Source organism: Monodon monoceros, unplaced genomic scaffold (genome assembly GCF_005190385.1).
Source record: "Monodon monoceros isolate NGI ecotype Baffin Bay Population unplaced genomic scaffold, NGI_Narwhal_1 Super_Scaffold_21, whole genome shotgun sequence".
Classification (NCBI taxonomy): domain Eukaryota; kingdom Metazoa; phylum Chordata; class Mammalia; order Artiodactyla; family Monodontidae; genus Monodon; species Monodon monoceros.
The window spans coordinates 75,423,650-75,446,982 of NW_021703778.1; the positions used below are offsets into that span (position 1 = coordinate 75,423,650).

A 23,333-nucleotide genomic window follows, 5' to 3' on the forward strand; every position below is an offset into this window, starting at 1 on the left:
TCCGGTGGTGTGTTTTGGGGTGTCTGTGAACTTATTATGATTTTAGGCAGCCTCTCTGCTAATGGGTAGGTTTGTGTTCCTGTCTTGCTAGTTTTTTGACATAGGTTGTCCAGCACTGTAGCTTGCTGGTCATTGAGTGGAGCTGGGTCTTAGCATTGAGATGGAGATCTCTCGGAGAGCTTTCGCCGTTTGATATTACGTGGGGCTGGGAGGTCTCTGGTGGACCAATGTCCTGAACTCGGTTCTCCCACCTGAGAGGCTGAGGCCTGACACCTGGGCAGAGCACCAAGACCCTGACAGCCACATGGCTCAGAAGAAAAGGGAGAAAAAGAAAGAGAGAGAGAGAGAGAGAATAAAATAAAGTTATTAAAATAGAAAAAAATCATTAAAAATAGAAAAGTGATAAAAAGAAAGAGAAAGAAGAGAGCAACCAAACCAAAAAACAAATCCACGAATGATAAAAGTGCTAAAAACTATACTAAAACAAAAACAAAAGCAAAAAACGGACAGTAAGAACCCTAGGACAAATGGCAAAAGCAAAGCTATACAGACAAAATCACACAAAGAAGCATACACATACACACTCACAAAAAGAGAAAAAAGAAAAATATATATATATGTAAAAACAATTAAAAAAGGAAGAGAGAAACCAAATCAATAACAAATCTACCAATGATAATAAGCTCTAGATACTAAACTAACATAAAACCAGAAACAAGTTAGATGCAGAAAGCAAACCCCAAGTCTACAGTTGCTCCCAAAGTCCACCACCTCAATTTTGGGATGATTCGTTGTCTATTCAGGTATTCCACAGATGCAGGGTACATCAAGTTGATTGTGGAGAATTAATGCGCTGCTCCTGAGGCTGCTGGGAGAAATTTCCCTTTCTCTTCTTGTTCACAGAGCTCCTGGGGTTTAGCTTTGGATTTAGCCCCACCTCTGCATGTAGATCGCCTGACGGCATCTTTTGGGAAGTGTGAGGTCTTCTGCCAGTGTTCAGTAGGTGTTCTGTAGGAGTTGTTCCACATGTAGATGTATTTTTGATGTATTTGTGGGGAGGAAGGTGATCTCCCCGTCTTACTCCTCCGCCATCTTGAAGGCACCCCCGCAGATTGCTTTTCAATTAAAGTTTTACCACGTTTTCCAGATTCCATGGATTTCTCAGACATGCCCTAATTGGTTGAACCTGACAACTTCTTATTTTTTTCCTTTCAAAGGGAAAAGAATCCTTTAATTTTTATAGAAGGAACTTAAAATAATTGCCCTACTTAGAAATTAAGAAATACAAAATGAAGTTTGTACTTGAACTGTTAAATGCAGATTCAACAGAAGATATACTTTGGGTCCTCTTAACAGTGTCCTTTTTTTCTTTATATTCCTTGTGCCTACATATTACCTAGCATATGATAGGTGCTCAGTAAATGTCTGAGTGTGTGGTAACTTTTCTGAACTTTTCTTATGATAGTGTGCTAATTATGATGTGATAGCTACTATTTATTGTTTACTTCAGGATATTTCTTATAGCAGCCTTATGAAGTAAATATTATTATCCCCTTTTATAGATAAGGGAACTAAAACTCAGAGAGGTTCAGTGGCTTGCCCAGGAACACAGATAAGTTAAGAGAGAATTCAGACCCTGTTTTTCATGCCTCTAAAGCTTGTTCCTTTAACCACTATGCTGTTTGTCTTAGAAGTGTTAATATTTCATTTGGGGAATAGCAGTTCAGTTATGTAGATGAGGACTTTTGAGATTAACACACAGGGTGAAAATGATAAAAATGATTGTAGGGTTTTTTTTAAGGAAAATTTAAGATTCAGTAAAAGCCCAAGAAAATTATTTTTGAAAATAGTGAAGTAGTAGTTCTTCTTTGCATACCTGGTAATTTTTGATTGGATGCCTGATAAGAATTTTACCCTGTTGGGTGCAGGATATTTTTGGATTCCTATAAATATTCTTGAGCTTTTTGCTGGGATAAGTTATTTGGAAACAGTTTAATCCTTTCAGGTCTTGCTTGAGCTTTGTCAGGTGAGAGCAGAGCAGCATTTGATCTAGGGATCATTTTTTCCCACTCCTGAGGCAAAATTCTTCAGCATACGTACTCTACCCAGTGTCCTTAAATTATGAGGTTTCTCACTCTGGCTGATAAGAACAGACCTTATTCCCTGCCCCGTGTAAGCGCTCAGGATTGTTCCTTTAAGTCCTTTCAGGTGGTTTTTTGCCCAGCCTCTGGTCATTTGCTCACACATGTGTGTATGCTGAAGATTTGAGGAGGGATCTCTCTTGGTACAGCTCTCTCTTCTCCAGTATTCTGGCTTGCAAACTCTAGCCACTCTGACCTACCTGGACTTGGCATCTCTCTCCCCTCTACTCAGGGACCGCTCACCAGGTTCTGTGCTCCTTCTTCTTATACTTTGGCCTGGAAACTTTCCCCAAGAAGTAACTAGGGCAACAGTAAGGCTCATCTCCTTTGTTTCTTGTTATTTCTCAGGAATCATGTCCTTTATTACTTGATATCCAGTGTCTTGAAAATGTTGTTTCCTCTAATTTGTCCAATTTTTAGCTGTTTCAGGCAGGAAGGCAAGTTTGGTCCCTGTTACATTATGTTGGCCAGAAGTGGAAGTCCATAGTGGGTCATTTAATCCTGTCCCATTTTGTCATTTTCCAATTCAGTTCATCAATTCAACAAAAATTATTAAATTATCTATTTGGTACTTGGCATTTAGTTAGGCACTGGAGAAGCTATGGAACTGTTCTTGTGTTTCATCACAATCTTAAAATATTGGGGCACTTGAGCACAGGATTACAAAAATATGTAGGGTCTGATCACTAGAGTGGTGTTTCTCAAAGTGTAGTAGGCAGACTACTTTCCACAGTCCCTTGGGGGTGCTTGTTGAAGCTGCAGATTCATGGTTCTTGTGCTAGACCTAATGAATCAGAATCTCTGAGGGTAACTGTCTAGGTGATTCTTATGTACTGCAATCTGTCTTCATGCCCCAATTCTGAAGGAAAGGTGGGGAGAGGGAACAATTGACAAAGTAATACTGATACTATTTAATAATTTATGAAGTATTTTCATAAACCTCTTCACACTAATTCTCACATTTAATAGCTCTATTTAGATCTAATTACCATTTTATATACAAGAAGCTTCTGCCTGGCTAGGTTAAACAGCTTGCCAAAGGTTTACATAGGAGTGGAAGAACTGATTCTAAAAGTCTTGTCTTCCTCAGGCCATTCTGCTGTACACTGCTGCTACTGACAGTGGTATCTTCTCTTATGAAGATGTACAGGTGTCAAGAGTTACTATTCTTTCATGCAGCTTGCTTTTTTAAAGAGTTAACAGGTTATGTTGCTTTGTTGATTAGGATTAAGATTGGCTCTGAGTAATAGAAAATGCAAAATAACAGTGGATTAAATAAGATGCAAGTTTATTATTCACATAACAGTACAGGGCTGGTATGACACTCCACAGTGTCAGGAAATGAGGATCCTTCTATTTTGTTCCTCTGCCATGCATGGCCGTGGTCTCATAGTCCAAGATAGAATTGATATTCTAGACAGCCTGGTGGAGGAAAGGATGAAGAAGTAGACAAAAGATTCACACCTGCTGTCCCCTAAGGAAGTTTCTGGTAAGTTGCCACATGACACCTCCTCCTGTAGTCAGAACTTAGAGCTGTGGTCATCTTAACTGTGTGGACAGCTGGCATATGTAGGCTGAATTCCACGAGATCATGTGTCCAGCTAAAAATCAGGGGTTCTATTACCATATAAGAAAGAAAATGTTTATTGGAGAACAGGAGAACAAGTCTCTTCTGAATCTGGAGACTGCTAAGAAATGAAGGCTTATTCCTGGGGGCCCTGGTTGGAATTCAAAAGGCATTTCTAATAGCAACAAACAAAAAAACTTATTTAGTACATAATTACTATATGTCAGTACCTAGAATGGTGATTGGCAGATATCCCCCAAATATTTATTGAATGAATGAATCAAGGTCAGGTATTCTGGTTAAGTATCTGATTTTGCATTATGTCATTTAATCTTTCTGATGACCCCATAACATAGTTGTTACTATTTTTATTTTTAAGTATACTTCTAAGTTGCAAAACAAGGATTTGATCCTAAATCCATCTGATTCCAGATAATGTCTTTTTTAAAGTAGTAGTCGTTGGTGTTGTTCACCAGATATACTAAGATTGCATATCCCTGGCCTCTTTGAAGTTGTGTGTCATGTGACTGGTTTTGGCCAGTGAAATGTGAGCAGAAATGACCTATGTCATGGACAGGAGCTTTAGGAGCCAGTGTATGATTCATTGTCATCTTTCTCTTTGCTACAGTGTTGCAGGTATCTGCCGCTCTGTCAGCTTAGGTCCTATTGTGAGAAAGATGGGCAGTGTGAGGTAAGTGGGAAGACAGGTAGAAGGAGGATGCATAGGTAGTGTGAGTGAGAAATAAAACCTTTGCTTTGGGGGGTTGTTAATTTCTACAGCATAGTCTAGCCTACACCTGACTGATAATAGAAATAATTTTTATAATTGTTGTTATGTTTAATTGAATTATATGTCACATATAGTGACATATTGTAGATTGCTTAGGCTTTTGAGGAAGAACCTTCTAACAGATGTTCTAACATTTTTTTTCCTATGACAAAATTTTTTTTCCAAAGCACCAGATTATAAATACATATTTCCAACTCTTTTCTCCTTCAGTAAACAAAAGGTTCATTTTATTGTGTAACAGACATAGTTTTCATAGAGGCTATGCCTTGTTTGCATAACATGATTTAAGGTAGAATTTCTCTAGACAAATAATAGTGAAGTTTTTGTTTTCAGTTTAGTTGTTGAAGGAGTCTAAGAACTTATAGTTTAAAATGAGGCCTGAGAAAATTAAAATTCATTCATGTTTAAGATTGTTCCCTGCCTACCGTGTGCTGGACACCATTCAGGGCTCTGTTTAGAGATGATTAAGGCCTCACCATTGGAAGATCTAGCCAGTTAAACTCAAGTACCTGCTCATTTGGAATCTAGGGTGCTTTTCACCTAAAAAATGACAACGTGGCATCCAAGAAATAAATTAGAGTGTTTCTTGAACTCAGATTTAGAAATACAGTTTGGATATTGGAACTGTTATGGGTGTAAGTGAACCTTGTTTGTGAATAAATAGAAGAGAGTGACTGTGAAGGTAGCAAGGCAGGTGGCAGGTATAAGAGTTGCAGTGACCTAGGGTAGGTGTGCCAATGGGAGGTACCACTTTCTGGTATACTTGGTGATTTTCATAGGATTTATTAGTTTGGGAGATTTTTAAACATATTGGAGAAATGTCTTAGGACTGTGTTTTATAGAAAGAACAATAACCAGAGGGGCCTTGATTGGTAATCAGGGCATAAAGAACTTATTCCTTTGTTGTATGGGAGGTATTTTGAGTAAATATATTTTGCTTATGGCTACTAATCAAGGTGATCAAGTTAACTCCAATAGCTAGGTTTAAAAGGATTAGATAATTTCACGATTATTAATCTTATTTGGATATATGTGTTAAAAGAAGAGGAATCACATCTCATGCTCTGATGCATGAGATGATATTTTTAGATTCTAAAGAAAGAACAGATTCCCCAGGTATATATAATTACTTTTTTTTTTTCGCTTTGGGTGTTATGCTCTTATAATTGTGTTTATTATTATTGTTACTGTTAACACTTTGTATTTCTGTGAAACATCAAAAGCAAAATACTGAATTTTACAGTTTGGTAGTGGGTATGTAGCAGGGCCACTTATATTAGCATGATATGTCCTACAAGTTCGTTGAAATAATTTATGAAGCTCTTTAGCTACCAGGAGTAAGTGAGGAGGCAGCTAATAGCCTACTTGACAATTTTGCACATTTTTCATATTTTATGTTGAATAAGTCAGCAATTTGGGCCAATATATAGAGCGCTGACACTTTCTGAGGTGTCTTAAAAGCAGGAAAAAACTCAAGTACATAATTTGTCATATCTGACAAGTAACACTATTTTAGCCTTTCATGTAGGTATAAGTTACTTTAAGGTAAGTACATTTGAAATACTTTTCTATATTTTCATATATTTCTTTTAACCTTTTTCCTAATTAATTTTAGATTAGTCCTATAGTACATACAGTCTTGCACAAATACATGAATATAAAATAGTAGGCTCTCTGACCATTTAACCAGTGTATAAGCTGTGCCTGAAAAGCTGTGCCTGTATAAGCTTGTGATAGACAGGCTCTGTATCTCAGTTTGTGCTACTGTGTTGATGGCAAAATACTACAATAGCCAGAGCTCAGGTTGATGTAAATCTTTCCCCAGTTTTATTGAGGTATAATTGATATTTGACATTGTATAAGTTTAAAACGTACAACATAATGATTTGATAAATGTATATATTGCAAAATGCCACAATAAGTTTAGTTAACCATCCGTCACCTCACATAGTTACAAATTTTTTCCCCTTGTGATAACTTTTAAAATCTACTGTCAGCAACTTTCAAATATACAATACAATATTGTTAGCTGTAGTCATGATGTTGTACATTACATCTCCAGAACTTATTTATCATTATAACTGGAAGTTTGTACCACCTCCACCCATTTTGCCCACCCCCGCCTCTGTTTTCCACCAATCTGTCCTGTTGCTATGAATTTGTTTTTTCTTTAATTCCACATATGAGTGAGGTCATCCAGTATTTGTTTTTCTCTGACTTATTTCACTTAGTATAATGCCCTCAGGGTTCATTCATGTTGTCACAAATGGCAAGATTTCCTTGTTTTTTTTTTTAATGGCCCAATAATATTCCATTGTGTGTTTGTGTGTGTGTGTGTGTGTGTATACATACCATATTTTCTTTATCCATTCATCTGTTGATGGACACTTAGATTATTTCCCTGTCTTGGCTATTGTAAATAATGCTGCAGTGAACATGAGGGTACAGGTATCTCTTTGAAATAGTGATTTTATTTCCTTATGATGTATACCCAGAAGTGGAATTGCTGGGCCATATGGTAGTTCTACTTTTAACTCTTTTTTAGGAAACTCAATACGGTTTTCCGTAGTGGCTGTACCAGTTTACATTCCACCAGCAGTGCACAAGGGTTCCCTTTTCTTTACATCCTTACCAGCACTTGTTACCTCTTGTCTTTTTGATAATAGCCATGCTGACAAATGTGAGACAATATCTCATTGTGGTTTAGATTTGTATTTCTCTGATGATTAGTGATGTTGAGCACCATTTCATGTACCTGTTGGCCATTTGAACATGTTCTTTAGAAATATGTCTTTTTGGGCTTCCCTGATGGCGCGGTGGTTGGGAGTCCACCTGCTGATGCGGGGGACGAGGGTTCGTGCCCCGGTCCGGGAGGATCCCACGTGCCGTGGAGCGGCTGGGCCCGTGAGCCATGGCCGATGAGCCTGCGTGTCCGGAGCCTGTGCTCCGCAGCGGGAGAGGCCACAGCAGTGAGAGGCCCACGTACCGCAAAAAAAAAAAAAAAAAAAAAAAGAAGAAATATGTCTTTTTAGGTCCTTTGCCCATTTTTAAATTGGATTATTTGGTTTTTGCTGTTGATTTGTATGAGTTCCTTATATTTTTTGAATATTAACCCCATATAAGATAGGTGGTTTGCAAATATTTTTATCCATTCCATAGCTTTTCATTTTGTTGAACATTTCCTTTGATGTGCAGAAGCTTGTTGGTTTGATGTAGTCTGCTTGTTTATTTTTGCTTTTGTTGCTTGTGCTTTAGGTGTTATATACAAAAAAAAATCATTGCTGAGACCATTGTCAGGGAGCTTTTTCCCTTTGTTTTCTTCTAGAAGTTTTATGGTATCAGGTCTTACATTTAAGTCTTTAATTCATTTTGAGTTAAATTTGTGAGTGATGTAAGATAGGGATCTAGTTTCATTCTTTTGCATGTGAATATCCAATTTTCCCAGTACCATTTATTGAAGAGACTGTCTCTTCTCCATTGAATATTCTTGGCTCCCTTGTCAAATATTAGTTGATTTGTATATACATGGGTTTATTTCTGGGTTCTCTATTCTGTTCCATTGGTTTATGTGTCTATTCTTTTGCCAGTACCATAATACTGTTTTGATGACTTAAATCTTAAGCAACATTTAGGTTAGCAACTAGAAAGAAGATATGAACGTGGTATATGTTCTGACACCTTAAAATAATCTTTTTCTTTGAAGACTTTGTCGTTAAAAATAACTTTTTTGAGTTTTTTATATTGTGCTAATGTGAACATTCCAGTAAAATGCTAAATTATCACCCATTAAATATATTTCCCAAGAGCCAGAAATAAGTAATTTTTTTCTCAGCTTCTTGGATTATATTAGGCATTATGATGTTTGGAATTTCTCAGAAGAGTTAGGATATTTCATGTAGCATCCTTTGTAGTAAGCTGAATGCTTTTTTTACCCTTCTACTTAGTCAACAGAAAAGCCTTATGTAAAACTTTTTGATTGTGCTTGAATTTCTATATAATAAAGGTAGACGGAACATACGGTAAACCCACATATACATATCAGCAGCTTCAACAATTACCAACTCATGGCCAGTCTGGTTTCGTTGCTACCCTGTCCATGTCCATCATGTTATTTATGTATTTTTTTTTTTGCGGTACGCGGGCCTCTCACTGTTGTGGCCTTTCCCGTCGCGGAGCACAAGCTCTGGACGCGCAGGCTCAGCGGCCATGGCTCACAGGCTCAGCCGCTCCGCGGCATGTGGGATCTTCCTGGACCGTGGCATGAACCCGTGTCCCCTGCATCGGCAGGCGGACTCTCAACCACTGCGCCACCAGGGAAGCCCCTGTCATGTTATTTTGAAGCAAATCACAGCCATCATACCATTTCATCAGCTATTTCAGTTGGTATCTCTAAAAGATAAGAACTTAAAAAAACAATCGTAATATCATTTTCACCCTAAAAATATAATGGTTCCTTAATATCATTAAATAGTCAGTGCTCAAATTTCTAATAGTCTCATGAGTTTCATAATTCTTTTAAACAGGACCATACGTGGATGATTGATTAGTATTTCTTTTATTCTTTAAGGTTTCTTCTATGTGATCCACCTCTCTTCCTTCCTTGCAGTTTATTCGCTGAAGAAACCGGGTTCTGAAGAATTTCTTACAGTATGATTTTGCTGACGGCATCTCTGTGGTGCAGTTAACGTGATCCTTTGTCCTCTGTATTTCTTGTGAATTGATAACTGAATCTAGAGCCTTGATCAAGTTCAGGTTGAGTTTTTTGTTTTTGTTTTTGGGGTTTTTTGGCCAGACTGCTTAGTAGGTGGTTTAGTCTTCTTCCCATTGGAAGTGTGTAATGCCTACTTATCTCTCCGGGGAGTTGCCGCTATTGAAGCACAATGCCTAGAGCCGTTAATTAATTAGGAGTTGCAAAAATGTTGATATTCTAATTTTATCATTTTTCTTAATTTATTATCTGGAATATAAAATATTTTATATTCTTTACAAAAGTAAAGAAATATTTCCTCATATCCACTAGGGTTTACCTGGAGGTCAGTTTGTATAGGAGAGGTAAGATAAATGCTTGATTCTTTGCCTTCATTTACTAAAAAAAAAAATATGAGTTCTCCAGAATCTTCTTGTGTTGGAGAGTGACTTTTTTTAAAGACTTTTAAGATCTTTATTCTTTATTCTTTAAATTTAGAAATTTTATCAGGGTGTCTCTAGTTGTTGATTCCCCCCTCCCCCCATCAAAGCCTGGAACTCGAACCTTTCCATCTTCTGTCTCATATCTCTGCAGTTGTGGAATAGTTGTTCTGCTATCTGTTTAATCATTGCCTTTGCTCTGTTTCTCCCCTTCCACTTTAGCTCCTGTTAACATTTGTTCTCCTGGGGCTGAGTCTTTGCTCCACATTATCTTGTACACATGATTTCTACTTTGTAGTTATGCTCTGTGTTTCTGAATATTTCTCCTACGTGATCTTTCAGACCATTAATTTGGTCTCCAGTTCTTCAGTTAAGCTATTGAATTTTTATATGTTTTTAGCTCCAAGTCTCCTTAAGTGTTCTTAATAATAATTATTATTGGGACTTCCTTGGTGGTCCAGTGGTAAAGAATCTGCCTTCCAACACAGGGGACGCAGGTTCCATCCCTGGTTGGGGAACTAAGATCCCACATGCTGCGAGGCAACTAAGCCCACGTGCCACAACTGCTTAGCTCACGTGCCTCAACGAGAGAGCCCGCGTGCCACAAACTACAGAGCCCACATGTCCTGGAGCCTGTGCGCCACAACTAGAGAGAGAAAACTCGCATGCCACAACTGGAGAGAAGCTGACGCGCCGCAACTGGAGAGAAACACCTACAGACCACACCATAACGAGAAAGATCCCACGTGCCTCAACAGAGATCCCGCGTGCCGCAACTAGAGAGAAACACCTACAGACCACACCATAACGAGAAAGATCCCACGTGCCTCAACAGAGATCCCATGTGCCGCAACTAGAGAGAAACACCTACAGACCATACCATAACGAGAAAGATCCCACGTGCCTCAACAGAGATCCCGTGTGCTGCAACTAAGACCCGACGCAGCCAAAAAAAATAAGGAAAATAAATAAATATTTAAAAAGAACTAAAATAATAACAATTATTATTATTTTTTTTTGGCTCAAGCTGATGTTGATCTCCTCTGGCAGTTTTGTTCTGCTAGGAGCCACCTGTTCTGGGTTTCCTGTTTGTTCTTTATTGCTTTAGCCTATTTGGTATGTTGTCGTTTTCCTTTATCTAACTTATGCCTCTTCTTACTTTTGGGGCTCAAGTCCAACATACCTTAAGTGTTAAGTGTTGGGAGGTGCATGAGTCTCAGCCTTCTAGGTCTTCTGTAGAAGAGTAGAAAGGACTCAGCTAAGTAAGTTTCCCAGCTCCACTATGACTCCTTAGAGGCTGGGAGACCAGTAGGAATTTCAGAATACACAGGCTGGTCTTCTTGGGGCGGGGGGGATGACCAATTTCTACGGGTTAGGCTCTCTCCCAAGAACTGGGGCATTCCTGCCTTTGCCCTAGGGCTACTTGCTTAGGCTAGGGCCTCCATTCTCATCCAGGGGGAAAACTCAGCTCTTTTCATCTGGATCCTGAGACTCAACCCACCCTTCTGGCCCACTTGGATGCTGATTTTAATAACTGCTCAAGGAAAGGTAATTGGTATTTGGATTGGATTTAGGAAGGGAAGACTGCAGGGATGCAATCAAATTACATTTTTTCTTGAACCTCTTGGAAGTCTTAAATTAGACATTTTCAAACTGAGCATACCATAAAGATCTTTTAGATGAAATATCGCAACAAATATATGAAAAATAGTAACTGTGGAATTCCCAGATACCTGGTATCCTTCCCATGAGATACCTAGTAACCTTCCCATGCCATCAAGTCTTTGCTCAAGCCTCACCTCAGTGACGCCCATGCTGACCACCCTATTATATTTTAACATTCATGCCCTGTCTTTACACTCCCATTCCCCTTACCCTGCTTTGTTTTTTCCCTAGCTCCTAGCACTTTCTTATATACTAGATAATTTACTTATTATGTTCAGTGATGTGCCTAGAACATATGAAACCCAAAATGGATAATTTTTAACACTTTCCTCCCCTAAATGATGAAATTATTTTCATAAATTTTCATAAATGAAATTATTATGCAGTGAAATTTATTGAGATTCATTATTATAAGTATGGCAGTAAGATAAATAAGAAAAAGGAAATGCACGCTATAGTATAAGGCAGGAAAAAAAGCACAAATGTTTAGCCAGTTTTTTATATCTAGGTAAATGTCTGAACTTTGCTTCTTTGGTTAGAGGCTGATATTTTATGTAATTGATTTCTCTTTAATAAGTGATTTAAAAAAATAATACTGAAAATCTCCAAATATACAATCTAGGCAACTAATGATAAAATAGCTGATATGTTTTATTCTCTTTTTTGCTATTTAGTTTGGAAACATTTAACAGTTTAAAAGAATAATATTTTAATATTAAAGGTATTATTCAAATTTAGTAACATATTTTGAGTGTGAACTAAAATTTGCGTTTGCCAAACAAAAATGTTCCATCCCGTTGCTTGCACTTTCGTTGTTTTAAAATTTTAAGCACAAATATAAATGCCGAAAAGAAGGTCCCATAAAATGACAGCATTGTAATAACTCACATTCTGTTTCTTGGTATTTACAGTCCCTGTGCTATCATTGTTTATTTTGAATCTATGGTTTAAATGCAGAAGAGTGTCATACCACAGGGTTCAAGTGAAGTGCATCCTAAGAAAGGGTTTGAGACAACAACTTTGCATTAGGCAAGCTTGAAGTATGTCAAAGCCTTATGAGCTTCTCTTGAAACAGATGTATGTGGTTAAGTCTGCGTGTATGTGGGCCAGCTTTATAACTGGGAGTTTTCCAAATGAATGTCTATGTAGAAAACAACGTTTATTAAAGAATAAATAAAAATCTGATAATTTGAAACTTACATGTGTACTATTTAAACTCAGCAGTAACTGTAGCAATTGTTTAGAACTTAGATCAACAAAAGATTTTTTTCAGGGAGGGGTATTTCATCAGTGACATTGATTAGAGTTGCCAGCTCATGGTAGTAATAAAAAGCAGCTGCTTCTTAGTCAGTTTGACTATTGTTTATAAATTCTCAACAAGCATTCCCTTATTGCCTGTACCAGGGTTGACTGCTCCCACCATTTCACCCTTAGTGTGCCACTAATTATATTTATCGTTTACTGTTTTCTGTACCCTTGCCCTGCATCCCATCCCACATTAGCTCCATGAGAGCAGCTAATGTTTTGTTCAGTGATGTGTCCCATCTAAGAAAATGCTTGGCATCTGTTAGGTGCTCAGTAAATATTTGTGGAATGAGCAAATGAATCAATGAAGCTCATGGTTAGGGACATTCCCTTCTATGTTTTTTTTTTCTTTCCCTAACATTTAGAAGAGAGATCAGTACATAGTGAGTACTTTGTTAATGTTAAATGACTTAAATGCTCGGTATACAGTCTCTTTTCATGAATTTCCACATGAATTTTAGAATCAGCTTGTTAATTTCTACAAAAGAATTTAGAATTTTTGACTATTACTGCTGTAACAAATTGCCACAAACTTAGTGGTTTACAAAAACCCAAACTTAGTTTGTTTACGCTTTGCACACAGTTCTGGAGGTCAGAAGTCTAAAATAGGTCTTATGAGGCTAAAATGAAGGTGTCAGCAGGGCTGCTCCTGTCAGCAGGAGGCTTTAGGGGAGAATCCGTTTCTTGCCTGTTCCAGCTTCTAGAGGCTGCCTGAATTCCTTGCCTTGTACCACCCTTCCATCTTCAAAGCCAGCAGTCACATTTCCTTCTCTGACTGACTCTTCTGCCTCCTTCTTTCCCCTGTAGGGACCCTTCGGATTCCATTGGAACCATCTAGATAATCCAGCTCTCCTAGTCTCAAGATCCTTAATTTAATCACATCTGCAAAGTCCCCTTTGCCATGTAAGATAAGATATTCATACGTTCCAGGGATAAGGACAGGAACCTTTGGGTGGGGATTATTATTCTGCCTACCTCAGCATCTTAACAATATTAAATCTTCTATCCATGAACAAAGTATAACTCCATATATTTACTATGTATTAAATTTCTGTCAGTTTTCAGTGTGCAGATCTTTTACTTCTTTTGTCATATTTATCTCTAAATATTTCATATTTTTCATGCTATTATAAATTTTGATGTTTCTAAAATTCCAAATTCCAGTTGTTCTTTACTAGTTTGTATAAATTTAGTTTTCATTTATTGATCTTGTATCCTGCAATCTTTCTAAAATTCATTTATTAGTTCTAGGGAAATAAATTGGATTTTCTATATAAATGATCGTGTTGTCTGTGAATTAAGACAGTTTTTCTTCTACCTTTCCAGTCTGGAAAGGAAAGGCTTTTTACTTCTTTTTCTTGCCTAATTATAGTGTTTAGAACCTCCAGTACAGTGTGGAATAGAAGTGGTGATATTCTTGTCTTGATCCTTATCTTAGAAAGCTTTCAGTCTTTCACTATTAAATATGATGTTAACTATAGTTTTTTCATAGATGCCCTTCATCAGCTTGAAGTTCCTTCAATTCCTGGTTTGCTAATTTTTTTTTTTCACTCAGGAATGGATGTTGAATTTTGTCAAATGTCTTCTGTATATTCTTTCATCTAGTGAGGTGATCCTGTGATTTTTCTCTTTTAGTTTGTTGACATGGTGAATTACATTCAGTTCAAAATACTTCCTGATTTGTGTCTTAATTTCTTATTTACCCATGGGTTATTTAGAAGTACATGATTTAGTTTCAAAATGTTTGGAGACTTTTTCAGAGAGATTTCTCTTATTGATTTCTAATTTAATTTGTGCTCAGAGAACATACTTTAAAATTTACTGACACTTGTCTTATGGCCCAGAATTTGGTCTCTCTCAGTAAGTGCTCTGTGTACACTTGAGAAGGATATATTTCACTGATATTGAGTGGACTGTTGTATAAATGTCAGTCAGGTCATGTTGGTTGATAGTGTTGTTCACGTCTACTGTATGCTTGCTGATTTTCTATGTTTATCAATTATTGAGGGAGGGGTGTTGAAATCTGACTATAATTGTGGATTTGTCTATTTTTCCTTCCAGTGCTATCAATTATTGCTTCATGTATTTTTTATGGTTTTTACAAATATTTTGTTTATTTTAATGAAGCTGGTACTGACGATATCCATTTAAAACCTATATCCCAGGCCAAAAAGTACAAATAAAGTCAAAAGGAGCAGTGTTCTGTTGTATACACTTCTGCATGTATAACTTTAACTGCTAAGGAAAATTAGAACTTTTCTGGGATCTTCTGACAAGGTTTGTCCTTCATCTTAAAATGCTTTCTCTTCAGTGAAGCCATCTTTGGAGCTAGTCATTTATTCTCACCACCCTTGTCATCTTGACTCCAATCTGATATTCCTCTTCTTTTGGTCCAGACCCTCAGATTTTAAAAGTAGCTTCAAGTTAAGGAAAGGTCATTTTTCCACAGTTCAGTTCTCTGAAAAACTTCCATCTCCCACTGAAAGTCATAGTCCCAAGAGTGAAGCAGTCACATGCTAAAACTTCAAGGCCAGCTGGAAAGTCATTATGATTACTTGCATTAGTTGATCTTATCACAAGCCTGAAAGTGGACAGTCCTGGAAGGTGGCCTCTCTGTGCACATATGTAATTTTTAAAAAGGAGGCGGCAATATGAAGGGGGCTGAGGTTTGATCACCAAAACTCAGCACGGTGAAACAAACAATAATGAATAATAGACACTAGAATGCAAATTACCAGATGTTTTAAAGAGATGCCAGTTTTCAATTCTGTTTTGAACATCATGTTACAAAAGAACTATTTTTAAAAATAAAGGATTAGGGAAAATAAAAAAAAATAAAAAGAATATCTAAACTGTTGAATGACTCCTTGTTTGTTCCTGATAAACTTCAATCACATCTTTTCCCTCTATTCCCAGTTCTTTTTTTTTTAATTTTTTTTTTATTTTTTAACATCTTTATTGGGGTATAATTGCTTTACAATGGTGTGTTAGTTTCTGCCCCATAACCAGTTCTTTTGGAGTATGATTATCAGTAATTCTCTGAGAATTTCAAAGAGAAACCTGAGTGAATTCATGGGAACTTCGTGTCTTTGACAGTATGATTCTTTGAGTTTCTTGAGATGTGTTGTCGTTTTCACTTTGAAGTAAATCTCATTGCTCTCCTGTCCTGTGACTTTGAGTTTAATATATTCTCCTTCCTTCTTATCCCCCAGATCCTCAGTTGAAGGTTTTGCCTCCTGGTCAGACATGGTGACGGTGGCTTCCCCCGGGGTCTCTGCACAGCAGCGGCCTTGGGTAGGCAGAACCTTGCCTGCTTCATGTATTTTTCAGCTCTTATTGGGGGCGTGAATGTTTGGGATAATTACGTCTCTTGATTAACGCCTTGTCATTATGAAATGACCTTCTTTATACCTTTTGGTAGTCTTGCCTAAAATTAATAGCTATTCCAGCTTTCTTTGACTAGTATTAGCATGGTATATATTTTTCTCACCCTTTTATTTTCACCTCTTCATATTTTTATATTTATATATAGTTGTGCCTTGTCTTCTCATCCTGTTGTCAGATTGCCTTTCATTGGGATGTTTAAGCCATTTACATTTTTAAAAAATAAAATTAAAAAATTTATTTAAATAAAATAAATTTTTTAATAAAATAAATAAATTTATTTTTAAAAATCTCTTTAGAGGGCGAAAAAAAGAGTGGGAAGTGTGTAAAGAATAAATAAGGAAGGAGAAAAGGATTCTTAGTAATTTTTCATGTATTCTCACTGAAAAATAATGAAGAGAAAATGGGTAGCTGAGAAGCAAAATTAACCCTGATTAAGGTCATTTACATTTAATGTGATCATTGAAAGGGTTAGGTGTATGTCTGTAATCTTCCTATTTGTCTTGTGTTTGTCCCACCTGTTCTTCCCTTTATATTCTTATTCTTGCTTCCTTTGGATTCATTGAGTGTTGTTTTTAATCCCTTACATCAATCTTCTTTTAAAGAAGATACATAGACAGATAAACAAGTAAATATAAAGAAACAAAATTGGAAAAGGGAACAGGAACTATCTGGTTTGGTAATGGGGCAGGGAGCTGGTGGCAGTTTTCACTAGGATGGTCAGGAAAGGTGACATTTAAGCATATGACATTTAAGCAAAGACCTGAAAAAGATCAAGGAGTGAGTCACGTAGATCTAGGAGAAGACAATTCCAGATAGAGAAGCCCTGAGTTTTATAATCATGAATGTGCCTTGTAGGTTCAAAGAGCAGCAGAGGCCAGTGCGGCTGGAGCAGAGTGGCCAAAAGGGGCGATGAGAGCAGAGAGGCAATGGATTGTGGAACACCTTGCATGAGTCTCTGAATGAGATGGAAAGCTGCTCTAGGGCTTTGAACTGGAAATGACATGACGTGACTTAGGTTTTAAAAGGATCACTCTGGTTACTGTATTGAGAATAAAATTTGTTGGAAAAGGGGAGCAAGAACAGAAGCTAGAAAGCCGTTTAGGAGGTTATTATAATAATCCCACTAGAGATGATGCCAACTCAGACCAGACCTGGGAGAAGTGGTTAGATCCTGCATATTTTGAAGGATTTGCTGATGGGTATGTGTATGCAAAAGGTAGAGGATTCAAGAATGATTCCACAGTTTGGCCTAATGAAATGGAAAGATAGAATTATATTCTGAGATGGGAAAACTGTGGGAGTCAAAAGCCTACAACAGCCTGGTCCATGGTAGGTGCTTTGTGTTGTGAAAGACAATCTTGGGCATGAAGTCTTGCAATCCCCTCTCTCGGCTGTAAGAATGGACCTTGGGCCTGGAACACTTACTTAGCAAGAAATAGAGTCCTCACAGCCAGTGCTCCTGTGTTCTGCTTAAGCATCATATGGCACCTGGCCAGCCCCACTGTTGTATCTGTCCCCTGGGGGGAGAAGGAGGAGCCATTGTGCTGTAGCCATGAGGGCTGAGTGCAGGCCGGCTGCCCTGCATGGCTGCCTAGGTTCCCCCTGCTGGCCATGGGGGAACCAACCTCCAGTACTGATACTGATCTTGCTCTGTTTCTTCTGTGTGAGTCAAGTGCTGTTCCCTCCACTGCTTGACTGTGTTGTTTTCCATGGTGACTCCAGTACCAAGATGTAGTGAGCAGAAGTGTTTGGACTTCCTACACCTGGTGACAGGCCACAGATGCCACTTGCTCGACACTTTGTAAATATTCAATGAATGAATGAATGGGAAGGTTTGGACTTCAAGTTAGGGGCTGTTAATTTTGAGATGACTATTAGACCTTTAAGTAGAGATGTTGAGTGGTCAATTAGATGTAAAAGTTTGGGGACTTCCCTGGTGGTCCATTGGCTAAGACTCTGCACTTCCAACTGCTCGAGGAGCTAAGATCCCACATGCCGTGCGCACAGTGCGGCCAAAAAAAAAATGAGATGTAAAAGTTTGGAGGGCAGGGGAGAAAAAACAATAAAATTATTTGGAAAGAATTGGCATCTCCATAATGAGTGTTTCTACCCAACAAGAGACATAAATAAGAATGTTCATAACAGCATTATTTGCAGTAGATTTAAACTGGAAAACAAGATTCATCGACAAAAGAATGAAAAAATAAATTGTGGTATAATCATAGAATGGTATTCTACAGTAATGATAACGAATGAACTGAGGTATGTGCAACAACATTGATGAAGCCAGACATAAAAGAATTCTGTATGATTCCGTTCATATAAATAAAACTAAACTATGGTGTTAGAAGTCAGGATGGATATTAGAGGGAGGAGGGAGTGGATAGTGATTGGGAGATAGCACTAGGGTACCTTCTGGAAGGCTTCTGTTTTTTTATCTGAGTGGTGATTGTGTGTTTACTTTGTCATCACTCATTGAACTGTTCATTTGTTGGACACTTTTGGAGATATATGTTATATTTCTAAAAAAATATCGTTAAACTGTTATGTTAGAATATTGCCTCCCAAAGAATTTGCTTAACAGACTCCAGTTTCTATAGTTATGCTTCATTCCTAGCTATTCTTGAGGTTTTAAGTGGTCATGAAACATACACGGTAATCTATTTAAACTATAATGGGAAGAGTGTTGTACAAATAACTGAATTCCTAATATTGGGAAAGAGGATGAATAACAACTACTGAAAGAAATAATGCAGGGTTTATCATACCCACCTTGACATCTAAAATGTTATTCGATTTTTAAGTTTGGAATTTAAAGTGAATTAGAGAAAACTCAGTAGGAAATCTTGAGTTTAAATATAGCAGTGAAGCTTCAAACCCCGCATATGGAACTATAAGATAGAACATTATTTCTCAATAGAATGCAGTAACCTTATAACGGTATACTTGAGTTAGGTATGTGTCAATTATTTTGAGCTTTGAGCATTAAGGTAAATCTACAATTTCATCCTATTTGTACAAGGATGTTTACAGTGTTTATCAATGATATTAAAGACACCTATACAGTGTAGTCACTTAAGACCCAAATCCCACTCTTAAGTATCTATGAGTCATGACCTCCATGACATTTTGCTTTAATTGCCTCAACTCCCCACCACAACCGTAGACCAAATCTAACAAGGTAGAATACAATGGGGGTAAGTGCAAGGTCTTATGTTTAGGTTCAGATGCAGAAAGTAAAAGTATGATTTACCAACATAGGTGATGAAATTTCAGGGAACTTTATTGATGTAAGATCACTCTTCAATGGGACTACCCCCTCAAAAGATAAATGTAATTGTAGGCTTCATTACTGCAAGTAATGGAGATAATTAGATCACACCAAGAATATTATGGTCAGTTTGGGGCACCCTATTTTTAAGAGTGACATTACAAATTAAAGCTCATCCAAAGGAAACACCAAGTTTTGAGGGGTTGTGGAAAATGGATTATGTGGCAAAGAAACTGACTCTGTAGTCTGACAACAACCTGTAAAGCATTATCCCCATTTTACAGAAAGGAAACTGAGGCTCACAGATAATTCATGATTTATTAAAATGTAATTCAAAAGTGGTTGGCTCAGGCCCCATGTCTCTTGATTCTTCATTTACTATTGTTGTTTCAAAATATTGGTTTTAGTTATATTTTATAAAAGCCTGACTGTTAACCCTTATATGAGGAAAACTTGAAACTATAGGGGAATGATTACGGATTAAATGAGGGAAAGGGAACATTCAGAGTGGGAAGATCAGTGTGAGAAAATAGTTTGGTTATAAGTTTATTAGTATTACAGAAATGTCTTATACACATTTCTCTCTTTTTCAAGGTTTTTGACTCCAGTGAAGAATCTGGGCATCTTGTTCTCACCATAGTTATATCGGGTCATTTCTTCATTTCCCAAGGACAGACACTGTTGGTAGGTTTTATGTATATAGTTTAATATGTAGATATATTTATCTTTGTAGCTTTACATTAATTTTGTATCATCAAGGTTCTTCAGTCTCATTGAAATTCATCAGGTTCAACAAATTAAGCATTTATTGAATGTTCTATAACAGTGGGAAATAAAAAAACATAATGAATATTTCCTGCCCTAAAGGGGTTTAGGGTTTTGTTGGGAGTCAAAGTGGATTAAAGGATTGAGATTAATCGGTGTTATAAAGGATTCTTCATTGGGGAGATTGGGTTGAAGACAGGTTAGATTTATAGAGAGATAGGTGTGGGTTTTCCGGATAGAATAAAGAGCATGTGCAGAGGGATAGATTTGAGAAAATAGCTAAAAGAAAATTTGAAGCATGCTATTATCAATTGATAGAGTCCTCTATAAAACTCTAATTTTATTTTATTTTTTATTAAAGTATAGTTGATTTACAAGGTTGTGTTAGTTTCTGGTATACAGCAGAGTGATTCAGTTGCACATATATATACATATTCTTTTTCATATTCTTTTCCATTTTAGGTTATTATAAGATATTGAATATAATTCCCTGTGCTGTACAGTAAATCCTTATTGTTTATTTTATATACAGTAGTTTGTATCTGCTAATCCCAAACTCCTTATTTATCCCCTCACATTTCCTCTTTGGTAACCATGAGTTTGTTTTCTATGTCTGTGAGTGTGTTTCTGTTTTGTAAATACGTTCATTTGTATCATATTTTAGATTCCACGTATAAGTGATCATATGATATTTGTCTGATTTACTTCACTTAGTATGAAAATCTCTAGGTTCATCCATGTTGCTGCAAATGGCAAAATTTCATTCTTTTTTATGGCTGAGCAGTATTTTGTGTGTGTGTGTGTGTGTGTGTGTGTGTGTGTGTGTGTGTGTATACATCTTCTTTATCCATTCAGCTGTCGATGGACATTTAGGTTGTTTCCATGTCTTGGCTGTTGTGAGTAGTGCTGCTATGAACATAGGGGTACATGCATCTTTTTCAATTAGAGTTTTGTCCAGGTGTATGCCCAGGAGTGGGATTGCTGGATCATATGGTAGTTCTATTTTTAGTTTTCTGAGGAACCTCCATACTGTTTTCCATAGTGGCTGCACCAACTTACATTCCCACCAGCAGTGTAGGAGGGTTCCCTTTTGTCCACAGCCTCTCCAGCATTTTTCATTTGTAGACTTTTTAATGATGGCCATTCTGACCGGTGTGAGGTACCGCACTGTAGTTTTGATTTGCATTTCTCTAATAATTAGTGATGTTGAGCATCTTTTCATGTGTCTACTGGCCATCTGTATGTCTTCTTTGGAGAAATGTCTATCAAGGTGTTCTGCCCATTTTTCAACTGGGTTTGTTTTTTTTGTTGTTGAGTTATATTAGCTGTTTGTATATTTTGGAGATTAAGCCGTTGTCAGTCACGTCATTTGCAAGTATTTTCTCCCATTCCATAGATTGTCTTTTTGGGTTTTTTTTTTTATCGTTTCCTTTGCTGTGCAAAAGCTTATAAGTTTGATTAGGTCCCATTTGTTTATTTTTGTTTTTATTTCTATTGCCTTGGGAGACTGACCTAAGAAAATATTGCTACAATTTATGTCAGAGAATGTTTTGCCTATGCTCTCTTCTAGGAGTTTTATGGTATCATGTCTTATGTTTAAGTCGTTAAGCGGCCTTTGTTTTAAAGTCTGTTTTGTCTGATATGTGAGTATTGCTAACCTTGCTTTCTTGTCATTTCCATTTGCATGAAATATCTTTCTCCATCTCCTCACTTTCAATCTATGTGTTTCCTTCACCCTAAAGTGGGTCTCTTGTAGGCAGCACATTGTAGGCTCTTGTTTTATTATCCAACCTGCCACTCTATGTCTTTTGATTGGAACACTTAGTCCATTGACATTTAAGATAATTATTGGTAGATATGCATTTATTAACATTTTAAACCTTGTTTTCCAAAAGCTCTAATTTTATAAAAATGCATACATTCTTTATTCTGAATATACATAAACACACACATATTGTAGGAAACTTTTAGAATGAAGAAATATATAAAGGAGAAATGAGAATCTCCTTGCTTGAAAGTTCATTTTTTTAATTGAAGTGTAGTTGATTTACAGTATTGTGTTAATTTCAGGTGTATGGCAAAGTGATTCAGTTATATATATATAAATAAATATATAATAAATATATATATACACACACACATATTTTCAGATTATTTTCCATTATAGGTTATTACAAGATATTGAGTATAATTCCCTGTGCTATACAGTAAATCCTTATTGCTTATCTGTTTTAAATATGGTAGTGTGTTTATGTTAATCTCATACTCCTAATTTATCCTCCCCTCCCCCTTCACCTTTGGTAACCATAAGTTTGTTTCCTATGTCCGTTAGTCTGTTTCTGTTTTGTGAATAAATTCACTTGTATTATTTTTTTAGATTCCACATATAAGTGATATCATATAATATTTGTTTTTCTCTGTCTTATTTCACTTAGTATGATATTCTCTAGGTCTATTCATGTTGCTGCAAGTGGCAAAATTCATTCTTTTTATGGCCGAGTAATATTCCATTGTACATACCACCTCTTCTTTATCCATTCATCTGTCGATGGACATTTAGATTGCTTCCATGTCTTGGTTACTGTGAATAGTGCTGCTATGAACATTGGGGTGCAGGTATCTTTTCAAATTAGAATTTTTGTCTTTTCTGGATATATGCCCAGGAGTGGGATTGCTGGATAATAATGGTAACTCTATTTTTAGTTTTTTAAGGAAGCTCCACACTGTTTTCCGCAGTGGCTGCACCAGTTTATATTCTCACCAACAGTGTAGGAGGGTTCCCTTTTCTGCACATCTTCTATAGCATTTATATCTGTAGATTGAAAATTTATGTTTGAATTGGTATTTAGAAACAAAATGAATAAAGAAACAAGACAATTATTAGCTTCCAATCAGAGAAATTGTACAAGAAAGGAAATGTAAGAGAAGGTTATTACATCATTTACATTGACATAATGAATTTGTACAAATATTTACTGAATATCTACGTAGGCATAATTTATTCACTTAACAAATACTGTATGCTTGGCATTGTACTAGGTGCTAGGGATATAGCAGTGAACAGTAAAGACAAAAATCCCTGTCATCATGGAGTGTCGTCATTCTAGTGGGGAGAAACAGTAATAAACAAATAGGTCAAATATATTTAAAAGACATGAATTTTTGGTGAATCCCTTACACATTCTGTTATAATATGGCAGCATCCCACAGTTGTGTGTTGTGATGATTCATCTTTCCACTCTAGTGGAAGATAGCCTTATCTTTGAATGTGAGATGACCTGCAAAGTCATCTTTGCATTCCTTGTGACTTTTAAA

At 36.8% G+C, this 23,333-nt stretch overlaps 1 protein-coding gene and 1 pseudogene across 2 annotated transcripts in view; one reads left to right on the top strand and one right to left on the bottom strand.

Annotated features, from left to right (window-relative positions):
- REC114 (REC114 meiotic recombination protein) overlaps nt 1-23,333 on the top strand; it is a 97,425-nt gene that overhangs the window by 9,151 nt on the left and 64,941 nt on the right. For both annotated transcript variants that reach the window (XM_029237249.1, XM_029237248.1), the window contains exon 2: nt 19,848-19,937. In XM_029237249.1, the coding sequence (XP_029093082.1) occupies nt 19,848-19,937 (90 nt within the window). The remainder of the gene's footprint in view (nt 1-19,847; nt 19,938-23,333) is intronic.
- Nucleotides 15,443-15,843, bottom strand: LOC114903989 (annotated as a pseudogene).